We start from the raw sequence: 24130 nt of genomic DNA, 5'->3' as shown, positions 1-24130 counted from the left end.
AAGTCCAGCTTTTGAAATTTGCTTTCTGAAATAAATGTATAAGTTACCTTTTTTGGTGTTCTGACACAAAAGTGAGAAGTTGAATAATTTGTCTTGCATAGATTTTTCAATGTCTCTTCCTCTGAAACCATGGTCTTAAAGAAAAATATAAAAATATAATTTGGAGACTGCCATCATTAATATTACATTGTTGAAATTTTGTCTACATACCATATATGAAGAGGAGGAGGAGGGGAAGAAGGAGAGAGAAAGAAAGAAGAGGGGAAAGAGAGGAAGGAGAGAAAAGAGAGAAGAAAGAAGACTAAGGAAAGAAGACCATGACAAAATAACCTCAATCTGCCAAAGACCTCGATTTTGATTCTATTAACTATATTCCTGAAAGGTTATGTAAAATACAAGATGGATGTGAATAGCATTTTTCTAATTCCTACTTCAGTTTCAGTCTTTATATTACCACTTTTCCCTCCCCTTACTCCCAGCCTACTTACTCAAACTCACACTTAAGCCCTATATAAGAAGCATTTATAATCATATAAAAATTAAAATATCAATTATCAATTTATGAATATTTTAATTCTCCCAAATAATATAGCTAACACTTATTTAGTACTTTCTTTATGTCAGGCACTGTTGAAGCACTTTGCATATTTTAATTAGTTTTAATGCAATTTTGTAGGTAATACTATTATCCTCATTTTAAAGGGGAGGAACTGAGACACAAATATTTAGTAATTCGCTCAAGATTATACAGCTAGTAAGAGGTGGACCCAGGATTCAAATACAGGTAGGCTGGGTCCAGAATCCATTCTCTTAAAGAATAAGCTACACAAATTTAGTCAGGTAAGCAACCAGTTTACATTATCTTTTCCTGCTTATTAAAGTCACATTTAACAAAAATTTCAGAGGCTTCATGGATGAAAATATTCGTATTTTCATGAATTCTAAGATTTTAGCAGAATTCAATAAGTCATAAAGAGCCCTTTTCAGATATGTTCAGAACCAGTATGCACCAACTGACCAGTTTAGAAAAATTATTTTAAAAGTATGTTGTGTAAACTATCATTAAAATTTTACTTAGTGCACAGTAATTGATCATTCATTACTGACTGCCCCTATGAAAATAATAAATTAACCCAACTTAGAACAACAAAATCTTGTCTGTCCTTATAACTCTATAGCAGTCATCTTTTCATGTTTTCATCAGCCACTTGTATATCTCTGGAGAAATGTCTAATTAAGTCCTTTGCCCAGTTTTGAATTGGGTTGTTTTTTTGTCATTGAGCATCACATGGCAGTTCCTTACATATTCTGGATATTAACCCCTTGTAGGTATAAGATTGGCAAATATATTTTCCCATTCTTTAGCTTGTCATTTCAGTTTTTTAATATTAGTGTCCTTGGATGCACAAAAGTTCTTACTTTTTATAAAGTCTAATTTATTTTTTATTTTCTTGCCTGTGTTTTTTGGCATCATATCCATGAAGTCATTGCCAAATTCCATGTCATTAAGATTTCCCCAATGCTTTCATCTAAGAGTTTCAGAGTTTTAGCCCTTACACGTTTGGGTCTTTCAGCAATGTTTTATCATTTTCAGTGTATAAGTCTTTCACTTTCTTAGTTTTGTTCCTAAGTCTGCTTTTGCATTTTAGATGCTATCATAAATGGAATTGTTTTCTTTTTGGATTATCCATTGCTAGTGTATAGAAGCATAACTGTTTTTCATGGGTAGATTTTATATTTTCCAATATCACTGGATTCATTTATTGGCTCTAGTAGCTTTCTTGTAGAGTCTGTGATTTTCCATGTATAAATAGGATCATATCATCTGAAAATTATAAAGTAAAATTATTAGTCCCATTCAGAGCTATGAGATCCTTCAAGCTTTTCTACTGTTTTGCAACCCTCTATTTTCGTTTGTTCTGGAGTAATGAGTAGTTTAAGTCTAAGGCCCTAATTACTGAAGTTAACTTATAGACTCCCTACTCTAGTAGTACCTGTTTGTTTTTAGAGAATGATTTACATTTTGATGATTAAAACTGTGAACCAGGCACCCGATAAAGACTACATACTTTACTTCAGTTATTTCTCACAACAATTTCATGTTCTAGACATACAGATGGTGTTGTTATTCTCATTTTACAGATGAGAAAACTAAGTCACACAAATACCTTGCCCAAGATCACACAGCTAGTAAGGCAGGGAGCTGGAATTTTAACACAGACAGTCTGGCTCCATTGCCTATGTAAGTCATTGTACATAACTGCCAGTTCAAACTGAAGTCAAGATATATTAAATGTAATAAGAATAAAGAGCATGAGCTTTGGAATTAGACATTACTGTGTTTCTAACAGTGTGAATTTTGGCTAGTTTCTTAGGTGACTAGGAGTCAGAATGACTCATAATTTCATTTCATTTTTGAAAGGAGAATCACAAGTTTACAACACAACAAACATAGTATTATATAATTGCATACAGTAGTTTAAACTAGTTTTAAAAGGTAATTCACAATGGGTTTTATTGGTTATAATTATCACTTGAAGTTACTAATGATAAAATGTTAAAGCTAGTAATCAAAAAACCTCTCAAGAACACATGAAAAAAGAGGGTCTCAAAACAGTAAAGCTTGAAGGATCTCATAGTTATGAGTGGGACTAATGAAACAAATGACTTTAACTGTTCATTTTTCCAGTATTGTGATGAGGTTTATCTGTTTTTAAATTAAATAAATCTAAGTATAATTATTCTCAATAAATCATGATTATGCCTTTAGAAAATTCTGGTATGTATGAATGCACTCATGGTAGGGAGTAACTAGTTATACAAACTGCTAGGAGAAAATATCCTCCTTAAACAGGCCATCTTCAATACTTTGACTCTTTAAAAATGATAATGTTATAGTTGTCAACCAATACCTTGATATAGATTTCAACCAATAAGTGGTGTAAAATAAAGAAACATGTATAATATGCAAAATCAAGAGGGTCCCTGAATAACAAATTTGGCTGCAGCAATATTAAAAATATTCACCTAAGCTTTTTTTTTTTTTTTTAAATCCTCATCTGAGGACATGCTTATCAATTTTATAGAGAGGGGAAGGGAAAAGGAGAGAGAGAAACATCAATCGATTGCCTCCCTTATGCACCCTGACAGGGAATCGAACCCACAACCTTTCAGTGTACAGGAAGATGCTCCAACCAACTGAGCCACAGCAGCCAGGGTCTAACCTTTCTTTTTTTAAAAAGAAAAAGGCAGTAAAAGCTCCATTATAACACTGCTGGGGAAAAAGACGTTAATTATTTCATATACCAACTATTTTATATTAAGTATTTCAAGATGTCTTTTTTCTGAAATTTAGAGAAATTACTTGAACCCTAATTTCTTTAAAATGCTGTATAAGCATAGGATTTTGTTATAGTAAAGTTCTACTGTATTTCAGTATTGCATTTATAGATATTACGAACACATACATATATATCTCAAGAAATAAAGTGGACAGTAATGTAAGCAAATAATAAATGTTGATTATTTGCAATGTGTTTACCAAAAGATCAGCAGACTCTGAACTATCAGAATTAATATCAAACTCAAAGACTGTTTTTCTCTTTTTAGTACTTTCTTCAATGGGTGCATTGTTTTCTCTTTGCCGAATTTTTAGTTTCGTTGGCGTCTTCACAGTATATGCCTATCCAAAAAGAAAAACAATACATTATCTCATCAAATAAAACATATGTCATTAAAAAAGGCAAGTTGAGCCTTTAACAATCAATAACTCTCCATTATTGTTTGCATGTATATGAAGTATATTTCGGATATAAGAATATAATTTAGATGTTCTTGGTAATAGAACTTTTATAACTTCCTTCAAAAAATATACAATAGTGAACTTTCTCTTTCCCTTGAACTTACTGAAGAAGATATCAGAGGGGGAAGAGGGAGAGAGGAAGAGAAAGAGAAAGAGACACTACAGTTTCAGCAGTCAACAATCTTAAGAGGGAGTTTAATTTTTCTAGCAATTATTAAGACCAAAGAATTGAGTGAGCATTGCTCTCTCAACAAAAATCCTTACTGATTTATAAGAAAATAGGTTTGCCAATTGTTTGTTGGTAAAGTAATTCATATTAGTCAACGTTTGTTATTCCATATTACCCTATAATTTTTAAAAAGTATCTTTAAAAAGGTCAGTGAAATCAGCAAAAATGGCAGAGTAAGAAGCTCCAAAAATTCTCTCCCATAAAGCAAAGAAAATACTGATAAAAATGTTATCAGTTTTTTCAGAACTCTGGGAATTAACCAAAACTTGCCATAACCTGGAGATGTTTTTCAAGTTACTGAACATCTGTAAGAACAGCAAGCTTTATGGAGTCAACTTTTCCTTGTCCCATCCCCCACTCTCCAGCTCTATGTTACCCTTAAAAAATAACAGCCCACACTCCTGGTCCAGCCTGGCAACCACTAAACAGAGAAGAACAGAACTGGGGATTCTTTCCAAGCTTTATTCCCAAAGAGTTGTCATTATTTGACTTGTATAGTGGTTCTCTGAAAGACCTCACTTACAAGGCAGTTTGTTTTTGACCTCAGAGTTCACTCAGTACAAAAAACTTTCAGCTTGGTGTGTGTGGGGTAGGGAGTAGCATTTTTCAAAAACAATTATAGGCAAGTGTTTTAACTTTGCAGCTCACTGAGGCAAAGATTAACAGTTGGGGTAAATGATAAGCTAAACATAAATTTAGGAGTACAGCTTGTAAATGAGACGTCCAAAGGGCTTTTCAAAAGTTCTGACATATTCCTGGAAATACAAAAAGCTATGCACATGCAGAGGGCTGTGAGTAAGCACAGTAAAGACCTGAAAAGGCCCTAAGCTCTTACCTCTGTCAGATCTTGAAGGTCTGCACAAGCAGGAATTAAAGGCTAAGGCTGATTTGTCAACTATCTAGCTGAGTGTTAAAAGCATTCCCTAACAAAGAGTTCTTTGACAAAGTTTGGGAGATTTGTTGGTCTAAACTTTTAAGGAAATCTCTGTTCAAACATTAACTGAACATAAAGCTAACCAAGTAGAGACTTCAATGGAACTCAAAGAATACAAACTTTACAGGATTAGTTTAGAAAGGTCACTAAACAAACAATAACAACTATGACAAACAGAATCAACAACAAACCCTGAGGAGAGGGGAGAATCTGATTCCCAGAGCTCATATTATATTATTTTAATGTTTAAATTTCAAGAAAAAATAATGAGACATGCAAAGAAACAAGAAATTATGGCCCATACATGGGGGAATAATCAATGGAAACTATCCCTAAGGAGCCTAGTCATTGGACTTCATAGACATAGATGTTATTTTTTAATTTCTTTATTTTTATTCATACTATTACAGATGTTCCCATTTTCCCCCCATTTGCCTGCCTCCATCCAGCCACCATCCTCCCCACCCTTCTCTCTCTCTGGCCATCACCACACTGTTGTCTGTGTCTATGGGTTATGCATAAATGTTCTTTGGCTAATCCCTTCAAGTTCTTTCATCCAGTCCCCCGACCCCCTTCCCTCTGACAGCTGTCAGTCTGTACCATGTATACATGCCTCTGTTTCTATTTTGTTTGTTAGTTTATTTTGTTCATTAGATCTCACGTGTAAGTGAGATCATATGGTATTTGTCTTTCTCTGACTGGCTTATTTCACTTAGCATAATAATCTCCAGGTCCACCCATGCTGTCTGGCTGAGCAGAGTAAAAAAAATTAGAGGGATGGATGGGAGAGAAGAGAGAAAGCATTCTATACTGCCACTTATCATGGAAAGGTTGAATGAATTCCCCATGGATTAACTGAACATGTGGAAGGCAGCTAGAACTGAGCTACTTTGTTTGCTAGCAGCACCTGCTCCGTGAGGGCTGACTGCTCAGTAAAGAATCCAGCTGCAAGATGATGTGGAATAAATAGCAAAGGGAGGTAACTGGTGTGACACTGGAAAATGTCAACTCAGAACCAGATTTCCCACATCAGGGACCTATGCACTGGTGAATGCTAGAAAGTTAAGGAAGCTGCCAAGATGCCCGTAAGTTGTGGACAGTGACAGAAAAGAAATAAATCATGCTGGTATCACAAAAAACTGAAACTTTCAAGAAACAGGTTTTATATTTATGTTTGACACTAGATACATAGTATATAACACCAGAACTTCTTTTTGATTAAAAAACTTACTACTTCTTTTGAAATTTTACCAACCAACCTTTGGTAATGGTGCAGATAAAGTACTTTTGGCAGATGTCCACAGATTGTCTGTTTTATCTTTGGGTTTGCCATGATCAGCTAATGTGAAGTTTCGAGATATATTTTGTGAAGGAGCTGCTTTAGGATCATATTTCCGGTAACTGGCTTTATGTGTTTCCAATAAAGATGTCTGTGTTTTCTATATTGGACAACAGAAATTAATAAAATCAATGTTAAATGTCATTTTAATTACAGTGTAACAACTAGGAGAAATAACATTGGAATAAACTAGAATTTACCCCCAAATTTATTACTGATTAGATAACTTTGAATAAATTACATAATTTAATTAAATAATTAAATAATGAATTCATTTTCTTTGTCCCTTTATTTTCCTATTTAAGATGAAATGGTTCTGCCCTTCTGTCTTCAGAGAGCTTTTGTGAAAACAAATAAGAAATCTCAACTCTATCTGACCAAAAATTAAGGATTCTATAAAGAAAAATCTCTATTCCTGGTGGCAAAATGCCTTAACCTGTGGTTCATTCTAATAGTCTAAAAGCTAGAGGGCAATTTATTCTCACTTCCATTTATTCTCTTATGCTTTCATATCTTCTCTCTCATCTATTAATAAATGTCAGCTTTTTCCTGTCCACCAACCTCACTTCCCTCCAAAAAAAAAAAAAAACAGGAAACAAAAATTATGATAGTAAAGAACTAGAGAAATATTCAGGAAAAAAATTATAAAGTAGCTATTTGATTCAACTCTGAAAATAAACAAATGGCAAATTTATTCCAAATGCTTAGATATTATTTGAACTCAACTTCTTTGGTTTCCTTGCTCTCTACCTTTATATATATATAAAATCTTTCCTTCAGCACCTGACCTAGCTTTCCAGCAAAAGCTAATAATAACAGCTGCTTTAGTGGAATCCTACATGAAACTCATGCTTTACTTTCTATTTAACCACTTTTGTTGGTCGCCATCATACCCATGAATACAATCATGGCAATCACTCACAAGGAAAAATGAAGCACACACCCACCAAAAAAGGGCTACTTTCAAAGCCTGGTGGTTGAATCTGCAGTGAAAATAGATTCATTATTCAAATTAGGAGGGTACAGGGTACAGGATTATGACATGACCACAAGTGCTATAAAAACACTGAGCTAGGAGTCAAGTTGCTCTTTTCTCTAGGATCTTTTACTACCTTGCTAGGTGATTTTAAGTAAATCACTAAGTATGTATCTCCAGGCTTAAATGTCTCCATTTATATAATCAAGGAACTAAATAAGGGGATTTGTAGGTTTCTTGCCCAGTCCTAGTGATATCACTTTATAGTCTTTTTTCCAGTAGGTATGAATCTTAGTAGCATTTTTTCAGGGTTGCATTTCTGCATTCTTTATCCTAAATATGTCTATATCATAGTTGATAACACAATTTTAATAAAAACAAATGTGTTCTGCTTTCTGGATTCATCAGGAGTCTCCAAAATGTAACTGATAATGGCAACTACACCACCATGTGGCCATGTCTGAGAATTAACATTTTTGGGTAGCCTGGTAGCTTAAAAGAAAATGCAACTCCCTGCCCACCTCATTCTAGAATACTGTACTGAAATAACCCTCTTCATAACATATCATGGAAATGTATGCACTTTCCTACAATTTAGTCTTTTCTAAATGTTACATTTCATTTATGCAGATGCATATATGCAGAGCATTCATGATTTTCTCTGTTGTGCTTTTTAATATGCTAAGCACTATTTTAAATGCTTTCCAAACACCATCTCACTTAATCCTCAAGACAACTTTAGGAAATAGGGACTATTATTATCCCTTTATAAACAAGGGTCCTGAGGCATGAAGGAGGTAAGTAACTTGCCCAAACTCAGAAATATTTAATAAATCTAATGAGCATTATAAAGGCTTGTGATATTGCAATAATTTTGGAATAAAGCACAGCAAATAAAAGCCTATTTGAATTATTTTATCATTTTCTCATTATTTTCTCTCTCTCTACATATATATATATGTAGATAGACAGATACAATATAAGGCATTTACTAATCTACTTGATAACATATAAATAATAGGCATATATTACTGGAATTATACATTAGTTAAAACAACTCTCTAACAATATGGGATATATACCTTCATAATATGGATACATTCATTATTTAGAAATAAATATTAGAATTTAACCAATTTATTTATCTTCATCAGACACTTCCCTTAGACTATATCTAATGCAGCTGGCTAATTTTAATATGGCAATAATTTCTTCAAATATAGTTTTTCAAGTGTGTACCACAGTATTTGGAACATAGGAAGCATTCAATATTCACTCACAGGTATAATATTTCTTTCCTTCTCTTTCTTTGAACCCAAATATAACAAAATTGTTGCAGTCTATACCTAAAAACTAAACTGTTCTCAACTACTGTCATTTTCAGTTTATAGTCAAAACCAACCTCCGTGGTGACTTAGGACTGACTACATAATTGTGTAGAAAATTTAATCATTTAAACTAAAACTTGCAATTAGAATTCTTCTATAATGGGTTAGAAGCTGAGGGGTACTCCTCTTCCCCATACTTGGTGCTTCCTTCCAGGTGTGGGGAGCAACAGTAGGGTAATATTCCTAACCTATGTTTCCTTAGGGAAAGAACAATGACTTAATGGGATTAGTAAAATCTGGAAGGAGAAACTGGCAAATATAGTTCAACCCCTTCCTTACTCTTACTCTTGAGTACCAGAGGAAGCACACATTCTGCTCTCCTCCCCTTTATGCCATATGTTTACAAGAGCAGGCTGCTTTTAAGTAGATAGACTTGTCCCAGTTCAGATCTACCTGTGACAAAGTAGACTAATTTATCTAATTTGGGATCTCAGGATTAAGAAATCCCCTTGCCTTCAAATATAAGCTACATTCTCCAATATTAGTTATCAATAGATATTATTGTGGTTTTCACTGTCTTTCTCAATTGGTTCAGACTTAAGTGAGAAAAGCAGAATATCATTTATTTTAAACCCTCTCACACCCCAAAATTAGATATAATCTAAATATAAGCTTTAGAATTTTTAATGAAAATATTTTGCCTCTAACATTGGAAATTTCCTCAAGAAACACAAATGTACCTAACTTAAGATAATACTATAATAAAAATTACAGAAGGTTGAAATCTCTAAATCTCCAAGTGACAACTGCTTTAAAATTTTTAGCTAATGCTTTTGCATTAATAAATTGCAAGAAATAATTCAGGAAATGAAATTGTATGATATATTTTAAATGTCCTTTCATATTTATAAACAAAAAAAAACCTTTCTAAGTAGATGTCAGAAAATAAATTAGTTATAAAGAAAACTGAAAACTATATAAAACTCTTACCTTGTCATTTTTTTCTTTGAGAGTAACTGTATTTTCTTTTACCTCTCTTCTGAGTTTTTCCTGTTAAAAATGAACATCAAGCACATACAATATAGTTATTACTATTACCACAAATGAATGTTCCCATTATCAAAATCATTCCTAAGAAGTATTAACAAGAAAAAAATACTGACCTATAAATTTCATAAAAGTAATAAAAAGAAAATAGAAAAACAAATTAATTCTTCTCTACAGAAATGTTATTTGGTTTCAAATATCTTTTTAAAAAAATTCTGACCTGTATCTTGTATGTATCTGTGGAATCTTGAATAAAAATCTGAATCTCAACTTTTTCATTCATCAAATGAAGCAATTATAAAGTAAGGAATACACACAGATGACTAACTGTAAAGAGCTGCAAAGAGATCTAAAATATTAATGGGCCTTTAGAGGCAGAATTCACTTTTTCTCTGTGTGTTGATCTTGAATAATGAACTTTCAACATGATATTAAGAGATGAAGGATAAAATACAGAAAGTACAAAATGCTTAGGAAATAATACATCACTTTTGCTGAAGATCAGGGTGTGTGTATTCAGTAGTAAATAAATAAATAGTCCTTGCCCACAGAAAAGAACATGTAGGATGTCTTTAACATGACAATCATCTAGAAAAGAGAACTGTTACAGCCCCAGGGAGCCTTAAAGGTCTCAGAGAAGGGAAGGTTCCAATGCACAGAATTTTAGGAAAACTTGCCTTGCCTGCCCATAATGTCTGTGTCAATATCTGTCCTCCCTGAATGTCTGTATACACCATGGTATCTCTCCCATAGTGTTGCTCCTAACCAGAGAACCCACTTCACCATGAAAGAAGCTGGCAGTAGCTGATGTAACAGTAGTTGCTGTTCTTATTATATATCCTATCAACTACCAATGGTTAGTTGACCTTTAGAACTACAAAACTGCCAGAAAAACAATAGATGGCATTTATAAGTCCTTATCTAACAATAATTACTTTAAATGTAAATGGACTAAATTCTCCAAGTAAAATACAGAGTAGCTAAATGAATATATATGTTTTCCAACCACAATGATATAAAATTAGAAATCAACCATAGGAGAAAAACTGGAAAATTCACAAATACATGAAAATCAAACAACACAATCAACAAATAATCAATCAATGAGTCAAAGAAGAAATCAAAAAGGAAATCCAAAAATATCTTGAAACAAATGAAATTGGAAACACAACATACCAAAACTTACAGGATACAAGCAGTTCTAAGAGGAAAGTTTACAGCAATCAACACCTACATTAAGAAAAAAGGAAGATCTCAAGTAACCTAATTTTGCACCTCAAGAAAGAAAAAAGAAAACAAACTAAGCCCAAAATTAGCAAAAGGAAGTAACAAAGATCAGAACAGAAATTAATGAAATCAAGACCAGAAAAACAACAGAAAAGATCAATGAAACTAAGAATAGATTACTTGAAAATATAAACATAATTAGCACCTTTAGAAAGACTATTTAAAAAGAGAAAGGACAAATAAATAAAATCAGAAATGTAAGAGGAGACATTACAACAAATACCACAGAAAAACAAAGGATCATAAAAGACTACTAAAACAATTATAAGCCAATAAATTAGATAACCTAGAAGAAATGGATAAGTTCCTAGAAACATATACCTACCCAGGCTGACCATGAAGAAACAAAAAATAAGAATAGGTCAATAACAAGTAAGGAGATAGAATCAGATATCAAAAATCTCCCAACAATAAGAGTCCAAAACCTGATACCTTTACTGGTGAATTCTACCAAACATTTAAAGAATTAATACCAAGCCTCCTCAAAATCTACCAAAAAAATGAGGAGGAAAGAATACTTCCAAATTCATTTTACAAGGCCAAAGAAGGGCACAGCAAGAAAACAAAACTACAGGCTAATATTCTTGATAAAAATAAATGCAAAAATCCTCAACAAAATATTAACGAATAGAATTCAACAGCACATTAAAAAGATCCTACACCATGATAAAGTGGGGTTTATCCCTGCGATGAAAGGAAATCAACTAAAGTGATATACCACATTCACAGAATGAAGGGTAAAAGTCATACTGATCTCGACAGACGCATTAAAAGCATTTGACAGCCCAACCGGGCGTGGCTCAGCGGTTGAGCATCAACCTAGGGTCCAGGAGATCAGGATTCGATTCCTGGTCAGGGCACATGCCTGGGTTGCAGGCTGCAGCCGATCAATGACTCTCTCATCACTGAGGTTTTGATCTTTCTCTCTCCCTCTCCTTTCCTCTCTGAAGTCAATAAAGATATATTTAAAAAAAAAAAAAAAAAAAAGCATTTGACAAAATTGAACTTTCTTTCATGATAAAAACTCAACAAATTAGGTATAGAAGAAATGTGCCTCCACATAATAAAGGCCATATTGAAAAGCCTACAACTAACATCATACTCAAGGGTAAAAGCTGAAAGCTTATCCTCTAAGACCAGTGACAAGAATGCCCACTCTCACCATTCCTATGCAACGTAATAGTGGAAGTCCCAGCCAGAGAAATCAGGTAAGAAAAGGGTATTAAAGGCATCAGATTAGAAATGAAAGGTAAATTGTCTCTATTTGCAGATGACATAATTTTATATGGAGAAAACCTAAAAACATCACCAAAAATCTGTTAGAACTAATAAATTCAGTGAAGTTGCAGGATATAAAATTAACATACAAAAATCTGTAGTACTTCTATACACTAACAGTATTACTTGAAAAGAAATAAATGAAACAACCCCATTTACAAAAGCATCAAAAAACATAAAGTACTTGGGAATAAATTTAACGAAGGAAGAGTGAAAGATATCTACACTGAAAACTAAAGGACACTGATGGAATGAAAGAAGACACACACAAAAAGAAAGGTTTTCAGTGTTCATGGATTTGAAGAATATTGTTAAAATGTATATATTACCCAAAGCCATCTATAGGTTCAATGCAATCTCTATCAAGATATCAATGGCACTATTGATAGAAGTAGAAAAAACAATCTTAAAATTTATATGAAACTACAAAAGATCCCAAGTAGCCAAAGCAATCCTGAGAAAGCAAAGTGGGAGGCATCACACTTTCTGGGGGGAAAACTGTAATTTTTAATCCAGTTAATCAAATGTATCATATCATTTTCCAATATTAGATGTTTATAAAAACACAAAGCTGCATCTAATCCTTACAATTAGATATTTTATAATGCCACAAAACCTACTTTCTCTTCTCTTTCTATTTCAAGTTGTTTCCTAATAGACGAAAGTTCATTTTTGAGATTGGATAGTTCGACCTCCTAAAGAAAAAAAACAAGAAGTTTATAAGTGCATATAAATGCAAACTAGTGTTTCAAATAAATTTAGTTTTATAGAAAATAAATTCACTTATAAAACATATACACTTTAAAAGCCTACTGATATAAAGGCTGTTAGTTGAACATAACTAAAGATTTCATTTATATAAATATTTTACAGTTTACTCTAAAGAAATATTTAATACTATGTATCCCTCCTTCTCATCCTCTCCCAGTCTACACTATCCCTGCTCTCCCAATCTCAATCAGAACTCCAAACTTATTTGTAACTGTAGTTTATAAATATTCATTTAGGGGGGAAAAGTTCATTCCACCATTTCAAAAAGTAAATTGGAAACTCACTTAACTATAAGATCTATAAGATCCCTTTCAGATCTAAGAATTTTTTATTCTGTAACTCAAAAACTATGGCTTTATTTAATATTATTCTTTACCACCCGCCATGTTGACATGAAAATTGGCTTTTATGTCTATTTGTTCTGTATCTTACCAAAGATGCTTTCACTGATGACTGTTCTTGTTCCCTGCTCTTATAAAGTCCTAATTCTGAGTCTCTTTCTTCAATGATTTTATCATATTGGTGCTATATGAAACAGAAAAAAAAAACATTTTAAATATGTTAGCATTCAAATAGATTATGCTTTAATATGACTGGTATCCTTGTGCATCTAAAATTTGAAAAAAAATAATGACTATAAGTTAACATATATATACTTGAGCATATTTTTTAATTTTTCAATTACATAGACAATGAAACCTAGTTAACTCTCTTGGAAATAACATAACACAAGAGCAAGAAATAATTCTTTTTAATTGGAAACACTGAATTGCATAATTTTCAAAATAGTCTTAGAAAATTGGCTGATTCCAGATCTGAGGCAGAAAACAAGATGAGTCTTGAACATTGTTATAACAGAAAGCAAGAAAGCTATCAAGGATGATTAAAGTCAAGTCAAAAGAACTTGCCACCAGTTTGAAGAGGCTAACGCTGGCTAAATATGAGACTAAGATAAAAACTTCACTGGATTGAGACATACCAAATACGTTTAAATCTATGAGTTCACAAACTTACTTAAAAAGGTTTTTTTTTAATCCTCATTGGTTACCTCATAGTAATGTTACAGCCCAGTAACAATTTTTTAAGATGAATAGGTAGATATAGCCCACCTCCTCTCCAAATCCTAAAGAGAATAAGGCTTAATTTGATAATAGAATGATTACTTTAAACAACAGTAAAAAAACGGAGCACACTCACAAACATGACAAACATTAAGCTTTTCATCTATTTATTCCACTGACAAAAATTTATTTAGCCTCATGTATGTTAGACACACATAGAGGATACAAATATTAACAAAATACATATCCTGGCTGGAAAGTGCTATAAGAGACTACTAGGAAAATTCAGATAAAGAGTGACCACTTCCATCCATCATAAATGATAAGAAGAGATTTCCTCAAAGCGACACCCAAGCTAAGCATTGTGTGGTTAAGATTCAAATGCAGAGAAATAGGAGATCAAGGGCATTCCAGCTATAATTATCTATACTTATATCTATATCTAGACCTATAAATATCTATAATTATCAGAGAAAATTACCAATATTTTTTCTGATAAATCAGAATGCTATCTTAATTTCACCACTTTATGCATGAATATGACTCCAATAATTTTCCTTACATAAAAAGAAAAAAATTACCTTATGCTTTTCCATAAGTGCTACCATTTCAGCTATTTTATGTTGACATCGTATATCAATTTCTTTCTGTAATCTTACTGCTTCATCAGCTATTACTTTTGCTTTCTCAACCTAACAAATCAATCAAGTATTTATTAAAATTAAGCACAAAAAACAAATTTAACTTAAATTTAGAGACCATATGCTATTCTATAAAATGCAGAAATTAAGTATCAGAAATTTAGGAAAGCCAAGTAGAAAATGCATTACTGTTTTGGTTAGGGTGCTCTGTCAAGTGAGATGACAGGATAACACTGTAATTCAAAACAATTATATACTATTCAATATTCACATACTTAGAATAACAAGGATACTTTAGCTTCTATAAGAAATTGTCCCTAATATAAATTTATTATACCTTTTAAAAGCCATAATTTAAAAACTAAGAACTTTTACTTTTCTCTTAAAATGCTATTTAATAAACAAATATAGAGTTTTAGTATAACAAATTCTCAAACACATTTAGTTTTTCCTACCTCTCCCAAAAGATTTTCTTCTGATATCTTTTTGTCCTCAATTTCTTTTTGATAGCTGTCAGTCATTTCTTTAAATTTTTTTTTGGCACCTTCTAATTCTGACTCTAACTTACTGACCTTTGCATAAAAAAAAAAAAAGTAGCATGGACATCAGTAAATGCTGTGGGTTTCTTGAAAATATTGTGTTCTTTTCGTAGTTCTGTGAATCTTTAAAGAGTACTTATTCATGAAAATTATGGTTGGATCATTTTTCTTTTTTCATATGGTAAGATGTATTTTATTTATTTATTTTTAATCCTCACTCAAGGATTTTTTTTTTAGAGAAAGAAGAAGGGAGTGAGTGAGAGAGAAACATCAATCAGTCACCTCCTGTGCCCACCCTAACCAGGTATCAAACCCGCAATCAAGGTAAATGCCCTGACCGAGAATCAAACCCACCACCTTTTGGTATACAAGACATGTTCCAACCAACTGAGCCACCCAATTAGGGCTTAATAAAATTTTAAGTGCACAATACATTATTGTTGACTATAGGCACTATGCTGAACAGAAGATCTCTAGAACTAATTTATCTTGCATAACTGAAACATTATACAAATTGAGGAATAACTTCCCTTTTCCCCTCCCCCCAACCCCTGATAATCACCATTTTCATCTTTGCTTCTTAGTTTGACTATTTTAGGTACCTCATGTAAGTGGAATCATGCAGTATTTGTCCTTCTGTGACTGGATTTACTGTTGAACTGGAAGTGTTCTTTATATACTCTAGATATTACATTATCAAATATATGATTTGCAAATATTTTCTCCCATTCTGTGGGTTGTCTCTGCACTCTCTTGATAGTGTCCTGACTTCAATGCAATCTCTAACAAAATTCTGCCTTTTTATCAGAAATGGACAAGCTGTCACAAAAAGACAAATACTCTATTTTTCTACTTATATGAGGTACCTAGAGGAGAAATTCATAGGGCAGAGAATGGTGTTTGCCAGGAACTGTGAGGAGGAGGGAATGAGGAGCTGTTTAATGGGCACAGTTTCAGTTTTATGAGATAGAGTTCTGGGGATTGGTTGCACAATAATGTAAATGAACTGTATAGTTTTTTAAAAAGGTTAAAATGGTAAATTTTATGTTATGGGTATTTTACCACAATAAAAGAGAAAAAAAGAAGGGCAATAGACTAAAACAGACTAAACAGTTCATGAAAAAATGTTCAACACTATTAAAGAAATGAAAAATAAAACCACAGTGGAATATTACTACACCCATAAGCAGGACCAGCTACATAATTTGCAGACACAAAATGAAAAGAGGGAGTAACTAGTTCATAAATTATTAAAATTTTTCAAAATGACAACAGAGCAGGAAACTTAAGTATAGGACTTTGTATGACTAAACAGTTCTCACATCCATGAAGCTGGGCTCTGCCCACATGAGTGGCTGAAATTAAAAAGACTGTAACACCAAATGTGAGTAGGATATGGACTAACTAGACCTCTCATACATTGCTATTAGGAGTGTAAAATCACTTTGGAAAATGATTTGGTTGTTTCTTATAAGACTAAACATATATCTACTCTATGACCCAGTAATTATTTTCCTAGATATTTAGTTAAAAGAAATGAAAAAATGTCCAGTGAAGATCTTGTACAAGAATGTTCATAGAAGCTTTACTCATAATGGTTAAAAATTGGAAATAATTCAAATGTTCATTAACAGGAAACTAGATAGATAAATTTGCCACATTCATACAGTGGAATATGTCTCGGCAGAAAAAAAAAAGAAAAAAAAGATCTATTGATACCTACAGGAACATGGATGAATCTCAAAAGAGGCTGAGCAAAATAAACCCTTATAACAAGAAAATATATTTGGCATGGTTCCACTTAAGTGAAGTTTTAGAACAGACAAACCAAGAAACAGAAAGCAGAACACTGACTGCCTCTGGGGAATAGGGTTTAAACTGCAAAAGGACATGAGGGAACTTTCCAGAATGATGGAAATAATCCTGTATCTTGATTGTTGCTGTTACACAGTTATAAAAACATTTGTCAAAGCTCATTAAACTGTAACTTAAAATCATGCATTTTATTACATGTAAATTATATTTCAAGGAATTGGGACTAAGAAAACAAACAAAATATGAGCTTATATTCCAGGATTTTAATTTGTTTCCTATCAAGTCAATAGTTATCAAACCCCTTGTGTAGCAAGATAACCATCTATGGAGCTTTTTTAAAATGTAGATCCCAAGATTCTACCCCAAACACAATCAGCCTTAATTTTCAATGTATGGGTAAGAAGTATGAATACATACATATAAATACCCACATATATATATATTTAAGATGCTTATTTTAACATAGCTAAATTACAGATGAGCACTCTTATAATTAAAAGGACTGATTCCCACACTCTCAAAAGATAATGTTTGAAAACTGCTACAAGGGTATAAAATTCTTACATTCTCATCTACTTACTACTATTTTAAAAACAAAAATTATTCGAAATACCTTTATCTCATAAACGTTCAGTTGCTTGCTTTCCGCTGTACCCCTTTTTTTTAAGGCCTTATTCTGTTAAAAGTTAAAAATAAACAATTACATTTAGTACCAAAGTGATTCAAACTTGCACTGCCACCTTACCTAGACTGAAATTACTGAGGAAAGGAAAGCATTATTCTCTAAAACTGAAGTGAAAAAAATCTTTTTAAAATAGTTTGATATAGAGAATCAGTGCATACCTCCTGTTGGAGTTCTTCAATATTCTTGCCTTTAATTTCAACTTGTTTCCTTAAATTGTTATACTAAAAAATTATGAGAAATTATAATTATTTTATTCAATATTCTTCTAGTCAAGATAAGTAATTTCAAACTAATAAAAATATTACATAAAGTAATACAGAAGTCACTCAAAAATGTTGTTAAATAATTCCATTAATGTCTAAAATCATGTGAACAAGTACAAATTTTACTAATTATCTCAATACATATTTGAAATTCTTAACAATTCTTAATATACTTAACATTTGAACTCAACTACTTTAAAAACAATTCCATTTCTCATTTCTGAGACGTCTTTTACTTATTATCTATAGTGAAGGGGAATAATATGATACTCTGTCTCCTCCTAACTATATTTCAATTCCTGTTCAAAAAAGAGCATCTGAAACACTTTTTTATATCTCACTTTGAGGGACTACTTCACCTGGGTACATATGCAGAACTGGAATAAGAGATATTAGCCCCCAAAATATTTAGAGAACCATAAAAGCAGCATAGATTTCTAAAGGGTCCTACAATATCACAGATAAGTAAATTGTTCTAATTGCCAATGAAGTAGAAAGAAACTCCAATGGGAAAAAAATTTTAATCTCCCTCATTAGCACAAAATACTGTTAAGTATTTTTCTTGTGATACACACTGCCCCATCTCATTCTCCCTCTTTCTGAATAAGCTAATGAAAATTTAAGTAATTTAAGTTTTCAATCCTTTTAAATTTAAATAATCTCAAAATTTAGGACTAATTATGATAAATACACTTGGTGGAATGCCCAGAATCTTGAAAAGGTATTAAACTATCACAGTGCATTTTTAAGTAAAATTCTTGTGCAGAGTAATAAAGAATTTTAAAAATCAGAATTCTAGGTAGAAAAAAAATTGTATTATTAGAAGCCAGAACTTCAGAAAGTAAACTATACTTTCCAGAGGACTACTCACTATATAGAAAATCAGATTCAGGGTCAATGTGTAGTGAGGTACAGAGAAGGAAATGAATTGGGATGGGCAGCCAGGCAGTAAAAACACTTCACACAAAGAGAACAAAAGATTTTCTGCAGTTCTCTTGAGAGATGGGACAGGTGTCTAAGAATGATTTTTTTAAAAACATCTTACCGCTATAAAGATATCCACAACAAATGCAGCTGCTCAGAGTATGAAATTCTGGGAAAGGGAAGCGATAGCTAAAGAGGGATTCAATGAAACTTTGCTCTTTGAAGCATTGTGCAAAAAAAATCCTGAACCCAGAACCTCCTCAAAGAAAACTACAGTAAAAATTCTACATTATTCCATAAAGCCTTCAAAGGAGAATTGATATTTCCATAAAGGCTGTTAAATGTGTAAAGGCTGCCCCTAAAGAATCTGGTCATACATATAATTACGAAGTCTCTATTCCCAAACATTTTTGCAATTTGATAATACCTTGTTTTCTAATATCTTCATTTGTTTATCTTTTTTTAAAACTTCACATTCAATGCTTCGAACCTAAAAAATAACATTTGACATCAGATTAAAAATGTTAACAGAATTACTATTTTATTCTACAAGTATATTTTAGAAATGGAATTATAAAGCTCAGTCTTTTGTTTTTACAAAAATATTTATCAGTACTCCCAGTTTATTTCAGTATCCTTTCTTTTATATATTTTATATATCCTTTGTTTATATATTAATGTTCATCATTCTTATAGTAGGCCAGTATCACTTTGCAATATTTTATCAGTTTTCCCAATTTATCCTGAATTTTTTTAAATGTATCTTTATTGATTTCAGAGAGAAGGGAGAGGGAAAGAGAGAGATAGAAGCATCAATGATAAGAGAGTCACTGATCAAGCCCACAACCCGGGCATGTGTCCTGACCGGGAATCGAACCCCAATCGTCTGGATCCTAGGTCGACGCTCAACAGCTGAGCCACTCCCAGTTGGGCTATCTTGAATTTTTAAGAACTGTCTTGCGTATAAATGTTTATAATCTCTTAGCTATATCTTTCACAAACATTTGTTAATCTAAACCAACAACTCAATGATATAGAAAGGATAGGTATTTTCTCCATTATCAATATATTCTATTTTACTAAAGCATGAGCCTTTTATTTAACCTAAAAATGTAAATTAACATTAAATAATGAGCATTTATAAAAGAAATTTAGAATTATATACTCTTTCTTCTAGACATAAATCATACAAGCAAAATAATCAAACCCTGTCTATATTTTAAAGGCCAACAGCCTACAAGAGCCCCTAGATAACTAGTTATTTATTCAATAGTATACTTCACTTTATTTTTTTTGGACATGGTATTGCTTTCATGATTTGAAATTTTGTGATACAATCTATTATTAAATATAACATACATTTTCCTCACTTTCATCCAATTTACATTTAACTTCATCTCCTTTCTGCTTTAGTTCTTCTCTCACAGATTCCAGTTCATTCCTTAAATGGAAGAGTGACATTGAGATAAAATTTATATTTTCATTTTATTCCCTTTCTGAATTTCTAAAATGACTATTAAACTCTGTTAGTTTATATTTTCATTTTGCTGGGTAATTTTTCATGCATTAATACTAATTAGGCACAAATCACTCCTATATTTAAATTATACATTTATTTTGAAATTAATTATCTGGATTCTTACAGACATTTTTCTATTAAAGAAACTCCTGGAAAGAAATACTTGTCTCTAATTTAAGTCAAGATTTTACTGTTCTCTTAGTTATAAATCAATCATCGTTCTAAAACACTGTCATGGTTTCATTCAAATAAATCAGGCACATAAACACACGTGACTTCAGTGAAAAACTACATGCTGTGCTATCTGCATCACACGTAACCTTATATATGCCATAGAGTGTCTCTGGAAACACACACAAGAAACTAATACCTCTGGGGAAGGAAATTGGGTAGCAGAGACAAAGGAAAGAAAGACAGTTTTCTTCCCCCATGTGTTCCTTTGTCCCTTTCAATTTTGTAGCATAGGCATGTATTATCCTTATAAAAAATTTTAAGGGAGGTGGGGAAAACAAAATGGGTAAAAGGGGTCAAATATATAGTAACAGAAGGAAACTAGATTTCCGGTGGTTAGCACACAATATACCAGAGTTCATAGTATATGATGTACTCCTGAAACTTATATACTATTATTAACCAATGATACCCCAATAAATTTAATTTAAAAATTTTTCATTAAAAACCTGTCTATTGCACATAAAAACAATAGAGCTTTGTCTCTGGTGGATACTTGAAGCCATTTCTAATTGTAGTCTCTTAACTTGTATGCATGGACTAGTTTTCAATCATGTGGAATAACTTGCCTTGTGAAAACTAAATCCACGATATTTACTCTTTAACTGAGCATTCAATCTTTAATTGGTATATTCTTACTTTTCCTAAACATATTTATATTTAGAGTTCTGTATGTCCACAGAGTAGGTAGAAATCCTAAAGGATATTATGCAAATAATTTGAATTCTCTTGAAAAGCAGCCTTTCCCTACAATATGCCTTTACTCTTTATCCCCCAAATATACAGTGGCTTAATCACAGAGATTTAATCTATAAATAACAGCTACTTCTGAAGAAGAAAATTGAGCAAAAAGGACAAAAGCAATCATTAGAAGTATGAAAAAAGATAACTTTCCAAAGTTATGTGCCAGGCACTGTTCTCAGCACTTTATTCACATTAACTCATACAATCCTCAAACCTATGAGGGAGGTATATTAGGTCTAAAGGAGATCTCAAATAATTTTAAATAGCAGTAAGTTTTAACAATCACATTCTTTAACCAAACATAAAACACAATAAAAACTTAATAATTCAGAATGTAAGTACAAACAAGAGCCCCTACATGTTTGGAAACTATATAAATTACTAATGGATTAAAAGAAAACTTAAAACACAAAAATAGATTATTTATAATAAACATAAAAATACTACAGATCTATAGCTGTGTTTAGGAAGTAAACTGATCTCTTGAAACAGTTTTATTATTTCAAAAAGGAAAGGATTCAGAGGCATGGATGCATGGAAGAGAATTTCTGACAGATCTCAGTTGGAGAGAGGTGAAGGGGACAGGAAGAGATTAACCAAAGAGCATATATGCATAACTCATGGACACAAACAATAGTGTGGGGAAAGCCTGGGATGGGGTGGAGACTAGGTGGAGGGGGGAAAAGGGGGGAAATCTATAATACTGTCAACAATAAATAAATTTTTTAAAAGAAAAAGATAAACTAAATATCAATATACGAATTTTAAAATGAACTAAAAAGATCGATATTTTATTTCAGGCAGGCAAAAATTTCTAAATATAAAAGCAATGAGAGCCCTGGCCGGTGTGGCTCAGTGGTTAAAGCATCAGTTCACACACTGAAGGGGCTCCAGTTTCATTCATGGTAAAAGGCAAGTTTAGTGGGTTGCAGGTTCAATCCCCGTCCCGGTCCTGGTTGGGGAGCATTTGGGGTACAATCCGGAGGCAACAAATCAATGTGTCTCTCTCACATCAATGTTTCTCTCTCTCTCTCCTCTCTCTCTTCCCACAACCCCCTCCCTTCTACTCTCTCTGAAAATCAATGGAAAAAATCCTCAAATGAGGTTAAACAACAACCAAAAAAGCAATGAGAAAAATTACAAAAGAAAACACAATTAGATTAAATACAAAATCAAAAAACTTCTATATGACCAAAAAATTACCCAAAGTTAAAGAAAAACAACTGGTTGGGGGAAATCTGTGCTATAAATAAAACAAGATAAAGGATTAATATATATTTTTAAAGCTTAACTAAGTAAGAAAACAATCAAGACCTCACAATATGAATGGGCAATAGGTATAAAAATTTTAAAAAGAGGAAATTCTAGCAAGCAAACATGAAAAATTCTAATGCTTATCCCCAAAAATGGAAACAACAAATGACAAGAACAATGAGCTTTTTTATAAATAAAATAAGTTAATGATAATACCCAAAACCAACTAAAACATTTTGGAACCAGTATTTTCAAACATTATTGGTTGTGTTGCATGGTTTACAACAGATATAACCTATTAGAAACCATTTGACTATCAAAAGTCATTGAAATAATTATTCCTCTGACTCAATAAATTCTACTTACTTGAAATTTATCCTAACAAATTCAAAATAAGGAAAAGATCTGTATGTGCTAAGATGTTTACTGCAGTATTATTTATGACAGTGAAAAACTGTAAAATGTAAATATCCAAAAATATAAAGGATTAAAAATTTTAAATGTCATATTCACTTGATTGGTATACAGGCACTAAAATAGATGACTATGAAAACACTTAGAAACATGGATAATGCCTAAAATAATATTAAATATTTTTTTATTTCTCTTCTAAGTTTTCTGGCATATGGTTAGTGTCTCTTCTTAGTTAATAAATAATAGAAAACTTATGATGCTTTAAAATTAATTTCTATGTCTAATCTCACTATTTCAACACTGAGTATAAAATAGATAGTACAACTTGATTTTTAAGCAGGATTCCAAAGCAGTAATTTAAGTCCAACTTTTTACTTTATACTATATTTAACATAAGTTTAACCTAAATTAACTATACCAAGTTAATAGAAAAGAATATAAAATATTTTGCCAGACAAAAGAGGCCACCAACTCATTAGTCTTGCCTTAATTGTGTTTCTGTTTCTTCCAGATTTTCTATTTGTTTCAATATCCTTTCTTCTTGTTTTTTGCTATTCTAAAGAAATAATCAACATTGTTTATATTAATTATCCTGTTTCAACAAAAATAAAATTGAAAATAATATTTAAGACCTTTATCTGTCAGCATTTAGTTATATATATATTTTCTTGCTATATATATATAGAGAGAGAGAGAGAGAGAGAGAAAGAAAATGGGCTAACTTGCATAGTTCCACACTACTTTTCCACACTTTACTTGTTCCCTTAACAATTTCTATTCAGCAGCTAACAAAATAAGTCTTATTTGCTGTTTCCCAGTGATAATGTGAGATGTATCTTTTGTTTATATTGCTATGGCTTCAATGAACGCGTTTCTACTCATTGTTGCCTACTGAACTCATAATTACTCATCTTTTAGGCTAAAATCAAGGCTATATTCTATCTGAAGCCTTCTCTTCCACCAAGGCAGCAGTGACCCTGTGGATGCAAATAACACTTTGTCCCCACCCAAGACAACACATATTCTATTTTGTTTAAGTTATTTGAGCA

The 24130-nt window shown here is 32.1% G+C and overlaps 1 protein-coding gene across 2 annotated transcripts in view; it reads right to left on the bottom strand.

Annotated features, from left to right (window-relative positions):
• The window catches only part of SYCP1 (synaptonemal complex protein 1), a 48392-nt gene that overhangs the window by 177 nt on the left and 24085 nt on the right, over window positions 1–24130 (bottom strand). The window contains exons 19-30 of one of the 2 annotated variants that reach the window (XM_016223414.2): window positions 23567–23637; window positions 20279–20360; window positions 17891–17953; window positions 17661–17723; window positions 15149–15265; window positions 14634–14744; window positions 13424–13516; window positions 12841–12915; window positions 9599–9658; window positions 6225–6404; window positions 3542–3682; window positions 48–134 (exon numbers count right to left, since the gene is read on the bottom strand). In XM_016223414.2, the coding sequence (XP_016078900.2) occupies window positions 48–134; window positions 3542–3682; window positions 6225–6404; window positions 9599–9658; window positions 12841–12915; window positions 13424–13516; window positions 14634–14744; window positions 15149–15265; window positions 17661–17723; window positions 17891–17953; window positions 20279–20360; window positions 23567–23637 (1143 nt within the window). The remainder of the gene's footprint in view (window positions 1–47; window positions 135–3541; window positions 3683–6224; window positions 6405–9598; window positions 9659–12840; window positions 12916–13423; window positions 13517–14633; window positions 14745–15148; window positions 15266–17660; window positions 17724–17890; window positions 17954–20278; window positions 20361–23566; window positions 23638–24130) is intronic. The other variant, XM_016223415.2, reaches the window with a different exon arrangement.

The sequence above is a fragment of the Miniopterus natalensis genome, chromosome 19 (assembly GCF_054644295.1).
Source record: "Miniopterus natalensis isolate mMinNat1 chromosome 19, mMinNat1.hap1, whole genome shotgun sequence".
Classification (NCBI taxonomy): domain Eukaryota; kingdom Metazoa; phylum Chordata; class Mammalia; order Chiroptera; family Miniopteridae; genus Miniopterus; species Miniopterus natalensis.
This window is presented reverse-complemented; position numbering and strand designations above follow the sequence as displayed.